This window comes from Panthera tigris, chromosome B1, assembly GCF_018350195.1.
Source record: "Panthera tigris isolate Pti1 chromosome B1, P.tigris_Pti1_mat1.1, whole genome shotgun sequence".
In the NCBI taxonomy this organism is placed as follows: Eukaryota; Metazoa; Chordata; class Mammalia; order Carnivora; family Felidae; genus Panthera; species Panthera tigris.
Window position 1 is genome coordinate 48,419,272 of NC_056663.1, and position 6,134 is coordinate 48,425,405.

Here is a 6,134-nt window from a genome sequence, read left to right on the forward strand (position 1 = left end):
ATGGTGTGGGGTCACTATCTAGAACAGTTAAGGACATGACCTTTGAGTGCCACTGCCAGGATTTGAAGCTCAGCTCAGCCCATAACTAGCATGTGGCCTGGGCAAATTACTTGGCCTCCCGGAGCCTCAGTCTCCTCTTCTCTAGCATGGGGACCTGATAATACTCTGTATCTCACAGACCGGTGGTGAGGACAAACGGAGTTACGTGAAACACGAGGTCTATAGTAAATGCTAATAAGGGCTACGGATCGGTGTCATTTATGACATGGTGCTCTTGATACGAAATGGACGAGCGAGGTGCACCATCATGTCTGTGTAATTAGTTAATGCTGCCAGGGGAGGAGCGGGTGTGTTTAAGGCGCTGTCTGGGACGACTTGTATAATGTCATCTTCAAGCAAAATGCCTTGTAATTGGCGCAGCTCCGAAAATACACGTCTGCTGGGGCGTGCACACCGGGCGGGGCTGTGGTCCGTGTCTGGTCTGCAAACACCCGCGGGCGAGCCCACGCTGCGCGTCCACTCGGACCGCTGGGTGTGAGGCTGTGTCTCTGCGTGTCACCGACACACACACACACACGCTGATATGAGCCCTGCTTCGACGTGCGTGTCATGGCTTAAAAATAGAGGCTAATCCGTCAGCCGGTCTCGCAACGGCGGCGGGGGCGGCGGCGGCGGCGGCGGCGGCGGCGGGAGAGTCATGGCCGTGGGGCTGGCTGCGCCTGCGATCTGCCTCCGGGACTGAGACCCCGCGCCGCGCTCGCACCGAGGTACCGGACTGCGGGGGGGTGGTCGCCTCCCCGGCGCGCCGAGAGGCTAACGGCTCGAGGCTGGGGGCGGGGTGCGGGGCAGGGAGCGCCCAGGCAGGGGACGCTGGAGCAGAGCTGGCTAAGCACCCCACCCCCACCCCACCCCCCACCCCCGGGCTGCCTCCCTGCTCCCTCAGCGCCTGGCTGTCTGGGCTGGCCGGGGCTCGGGCGACAGCCATGAACCTGTTACAACCGCCACGGCGGACGTGGGGGGAGGGGTGCCGCGGGTGAGGGCCCCTGGAAGCGGCTGATGGGATTGGAGAAGGCGGAGGGGCGTCCCCCCCTCCCCGGGACGGAACGGGGCTTCTCCAGCCCCGGGGAGAATTCGAGTCCCACCGAGCTCTTCCCTACACCTGGTCTCCTTCCCGCTTCCTTTTTACCATTCAGCATCACACAGGCAGCAGAACCTGTTTGGAGAAACCGAGAAACCGTGGTTTGGGAATAAATTGATGGGGTCTTTAGGCCTAAGGAGACAAGGCAGATGATGATGATGGTGGTGGCGGTGGTTGTGGCTATAGTCCCATATTTCTGTGCTTCTTCAGCCCCAACCATTGCAAAATTCTCTCTCCCTGAACACCCTAAGATCCAGGCTCCCCTCAGCGGTCGTGATCCTAATGCCCCTGCTTCCTAAGGCCTGTAGGTACATTGTCTCCCCTGGCCTGGGGGAAAGGAGAGCTGGGGGGGGGGGGCCTGGCTGGCCATGAAGGATGGGTTCCCAGAGTGTATGCATGTCAAAGATGGCCTCTCCCTACCAGACTTTTGGTTGAGGTGTAGGGGGCAGAAGATCAAGAAGGGGGACCCTTGGGACCAGCCCACCATCACAGTGGGAGAGAAGGAGGAGGAAGAGGAGACGGGGTTTTGCCAAGTGGTCTCTCTGCCTGAAGGGCCCAGGAAGAGTCTCCAAGGCTGGCTCTCTCCCCCACGCTGCGCAGGCTTCCCCTTTCAGAAGGGCCAGCTGGCCAGAAGGGCCCTTTCAGAAGGGACAGAGCCCGAGGCACACATGCTAAGCCCCTCACTGCCAATCCCATGCCCTTCCTAGGGGTCACTTGACTCCAACAGCAACACAGATGGTCACTGCAGCCTCTGAGCTCCTGGGCCTGGCAGGATCCCTCATCCTTTCCCTGCCTCCCCCTTCTTCAACCCCCCAGCCTCCACCTCTCCCCAACACACCCAGACACACTACTCCAGCCTCGCTTGACTCAGAAATCCTCACATTAGGGATGAGGTTTAATCAATAATTTCTGTACGCTGATCGAAGGAGGGTGGTTTGTCTGTCGTGCACATAGATCGGCACCTTCTTCCATTAGCTCATGCATCCAGCAAGTGTTTTTCAAAAACGTACACTTCCTCTTCTTTGCTAATCCCCACTCACCCCGTCCCCCAACAGACACTTCCCATAGCACGCTTAGCTCTGAGGCAGTGATAGGGCAGCAGTGGGTTAAAGCAGCCCATCTCTCTGGCGCTGAGGAGACAGGCTTGGCATATGTCATGGCCCCAGCTGCTGCTGCCTTCCTGCTAATTCTCTCTGGGTGGGTCCAAAGCCACCCCTCATTCCCATCCCAGCTCCCTAAGCTCTCTGCCTGTGGCCCCAGGCAGATGAGACCCAGATTCAGGCTGGCAGGAGCTCCAGCAGTGGGCATGGCCACCCAAATATCAAATGTGTGTGTGTGTGTGTGTGTGTGTGTGTGTGTGTGTGTGTGTGTTTGTGTACGTGTGTTGGGCATGGGGGTGGAGTGGCGGAGCAGAAAGCCAGCAGCTGGGCATCTCCCTTTCCCCGTAAACAAGGACATGTGACTCTCCCACCTCCTTGTGCGGCTGAGCCAAAGAGCAGAAAGGAGCTGCGGCAGCTTGAAGGAGAGAATAATTGTGGAGGTCCCCCTGCTAGGGCCAGGCTTCCCTTCCCTCCCTGAGGATCCTCTCCCCGGGGCCCAGTCCAGTTGGCAAGAAGGGGAGCCTCTGCCCTAGGCTCACTCAGGTGTGCCTCCCATCCGTTCCTCCTCCAGCAACAGTCACCTGGAGACGGACGCATCCTCACGGCAGCCGCCCCTGCAGCTGCCACACGGTTTCCACCACCTCTAAGATGTGCCCCGGTAACTGGCTCTGGGCGTCTATGACTTTTATGGCCCGCTTCTCCCGGAGTAGCTCAAGGTCTCCTGTTCGCACTAGAGGGGTCCTGGAAGAGATGCCGGCTGTTCAACATCCCTTCCTCAATGTCTTTGAGTTGGAGAGGCTCCTCTACACAGGCAAGACAGCCTGTAACCATGCCGATGAGGTCTGGCCAGGCCTCTACCTCGGAGACCAGTATGTACCTGGCAGCCCCGGGGTCACTGCTGAGTGTGTGTGTGTGTGTGTGTGTGCGCGCGTGCACGCGCGTGCACGCGCATATGCATGCAAGAAGGAAGGAGAAGGGTGGAGGGGAGGCGCTGACTCGTGTTGTGGGTTCCAGGTTGAGGACTGAGGGGTAGGGGTGCATGGACAGAGAGTGGAGGATTTTGAAGATACCCAACTCTGGACAGAAAGTCTCTGTTCACATGATAATGTCATTGATTTAGCAAAATTAATTATTGAGTGCCAGTGCTACAAACCGGACATAATAGATGACTACTCTGACCTTCCATCTATTGTGCTGTGATTCTGGGGGGGAAAAAAAAGGCAGGCAGTGGGAGCCAGGAAGTTGGTAGTAAGCTGAAGGGTTGACCAGGCAAAGCCACGATGTGTGCAGAGGTTCTGGAAGATGGGGGCCATGGAGAGAAGAGCATCACAGGAAGAGTAGTCCTCCCCTCTCTCTCTCAAGGGCGTTACAGTGTACAAGGAGTTTTTCACATGCATTTTCTCTCTTGATCTTCACAACAGCCTTGTGAGGTAGGTACCACTATCCCCAGGTTACAGATGAGGAAACTGAAGCTCAGAGAAGTGGTGACTGGCCCAAGGTCACACGGGGCGTAAGTAGCAGAGCCAGGACTTGCAGGTTCAAGTTCAGTGCTCTTTCTACTTGAGGAGTTTGCACTGGACAGGGCATTTGCCCTGAGATATGGCCATGGTGCCTGAGAGGTATCTACCACTGAGCTGAGGGGTGTGGGCCAGACGGACACCTGAAGGTGACATCATAAAACGGTAAATGTGGGCGTGGAGTAACTGGTGAAACATGAGAAGGTTCTGGGTGTCAAAGAGAGCGTAAGGTAACAGGGGAGCTAGGTGTGGGAGCAAGGGCCAGAATCACAGCACCTCAAGGTTACCAGGGAGGTTAAATGTGAGCTGGCCCAACAGCCCACCTGATGTCCAAATTCCCTCTGCCACATCCATGCCTCCACACTGACCTCCTCCCTCTGCTTGAATACCCCAGTGGCAGGAAAATCATTCTCTGCCAATGATTGAAAACCATTCAATCTTTCTTCAGCGTGATTCCATGGCTGGGACAGACTTCCTTACACAAAGTACAGATCCGGTGAATTCTTCCCATAGATCAAGTCAAACCCTGCCGCCTCAGAGCGCTCAATATTTTATCATGTTTGTTGTTCACCCACCCCGTAGTCTTCTCTTCCCCAGGCAGAACCTCCCCAGTGCTCTCAACCCTTGCTCAAGGACGAGACTCCGGGTCATTGCCCATCTTGGGTCCCCGCTCTGGGTCATCAGTAAGTAAGGCAGACGCATGGAGCCAATGACATTAGCTAGGCAGCAGCCAGGGGGGAGATGAGGGCTCCTCGCTCCAGAGCCTCGCTTCCCCACCCTCCCTTTAACCTCTACCCAATGCAGGGACATAGCTAACAACCGCCGGGAGCTCCGCCGCCTGGGCATCACCCACGTCCTCAATGCCTCGCACAGCAGGTGGCGAGGGACGCCGGAGGCCTACGAGGGGCTGGGCATCCGCTACCTGGGTGTCGAGGCCCACGACTCACCAGCCTTTGACATGAGCATCCACTTCCAGACGGCTGCCGATTTCATCCACCGGGCACTGAACCAGCCAGGAGGTAGGAGGGAAGAGAAGGGAGGAAAGAAACAATGGACATTAAGTTAGGGGAAAGCCCGAGGGTTCAAGTATGGAAGAGATTTTAATGACATGACCAAATGCTTAGCGTATAGTATCAAGGAAAGAAAAATGCCCTCAACTGTTTGCAAAAGGCAATGCATGAAAAGGAAGGAAGGAAGGAGATAATCCAAAATGTTAACAGAGTGGCGATGATAACGCACTCGGGAAATATCCCCTGGGTCCCCATTCTAGGCCAGACCCAGGCTTCCGTCGGTGATGAGTGTCTCCCTGTGAGTTGCTGAGCTGAGCTGCTATGTTGTCCATCTTATTCTGTCTGGGCCTCCCGGGGGGTCTTCGTTCTTCCCACCGCTAGTCTGCACCCCATCCCGTCTCCCCGCACCCCTCCTTACCTGTCTTCCTCCTCACCTGTCCCTGCAGCTCTCTCCCTAGCCTTCTCCACCCCCCACCAACAGCCCCACAGCTGCCTCGTGTGTATGTCCTCGCAGGGAGGATCCTGGTGCACTGTGCCGTGGGCGTGAGCCGGTCCGCCACACTGGTCCTGGCCTACCTCATGCTGTACCACCACCTGACCCTCGTGGAGGCCATCAAGAAAGTCAAGGACCACCGAGGCATCATCCCCAACCGGGGCTTCTTGAGGCAGCTCCTGGCCCTGGACCGCAGGCTGCGGCAGGGTCTGGAGGCATGAGGGGAGAGGAAAGGAAGTCAGGCCAGGTGCATGGGTCCCTGGCTTCCAGCTGGAGGGAGGAGGCCCAGATGTCCCACCGTCCCCTGTAGGCAGGAGAGCGACAGGGCTGAGGCTGCCACCACTGCTGCTATTTGCTGGGAGGGAATGGGGAGTGAGGTCGGGTGATGTGCTGGGCGCCCAGGAGGGAGCTGACCAGAGAAGGAAGCAGCTATGGTGTAGGTAGACGGCAGTCCTGGGATTCAGACACCCTGGATTCCAGCCAGGCTGCTCGCAGTGACCCAGAGCCCCTTCCCCCCATTGTGCCCAAGTGTCCCCCCTCACTCCCTTATCGAAACAAAAGTGCCATCTCTGCCCCATGCCTGTGCAGGGAGTCGGGGATGCCGCAGGCACGAACGTGATGGTGTCCCCTTGTGTGTAGATGGTGGTGTAGAGACAGACGGTGCAGAGAGGGTGTGAAAAGCTGTGAGACCAGAGGGAGAAACCCACAGACGTGTTACTCCAAGCTCAGGAAGAGGAAGTGTGGGAGGATTGGCGCTGTGCCCGTGGGCGCTGGCTGCGGCCAGAAGCTGCAGAAGGGCATGGCTGGGAGTCTTTAGAGGGTCGCTCACTTGCTGGCTGCAGGTGTCTCCAGGAGAAATAAAGACGGTGGACAAGA

At 57.5% G+C, this 6,134-nt stretch overlaps 1 protein-coding gene across 1 annotated transcript; it reads left to right on the forward strand.

Annotated features, from left to right (window-relative positions):
- The first annotated feature begins 452 nt into the window (after nucleotides 1–452).
- Nucleotides 453–6,134, forward strand: DUSP26 (dual specificity phosphatase 26). Its single transcript, XM_042983513.1, has 4 exons — nucleotides 453–767; nucleotides 2,810–3,107; nucleotides 4,560–4,774; nucleotides 5,280–6,134. Exons 2-4 carry the CDS (start codon nucleotides 2,887–2,889, stop codon nucleotides 5,477–5,479), a joined length of 636 nt encoding a protein of 211 aa, XP_042839447.1. The 5' UTR covers nucleotides 453–767; nucleotides 2,810–2,886; the 3' UTR covers nucleotides 5,480–6,134.

What these genes read in the sequence shown, in the direction of transcription:
- DUSP26 (XM_042983513.1), top strand. Translation starts at nt 2,887, where the DNA reads ATGTGCCCCGGTAACTGGCTCTGGGCGTCTATGACTTTTATGGCCCGC. An exon ending in GGCCTCTACCTCGGAGACCA is followed by an intron (nt 3,108 to 4,559) that starts GTATGTACCTGG and finishes TACCCAATGCAG; the next exon opens with GGACATAGCTAACAACCGCC. An exon ending in GGCACTGAACCAGCCAGGAG is followed by an intron (nt 4,775 to 5,279) that starts GTAGGAGGGAAG and finishes ATGTCCTCGCAG; the next exon opens with GGAGGATCCTGGTGCACTGT.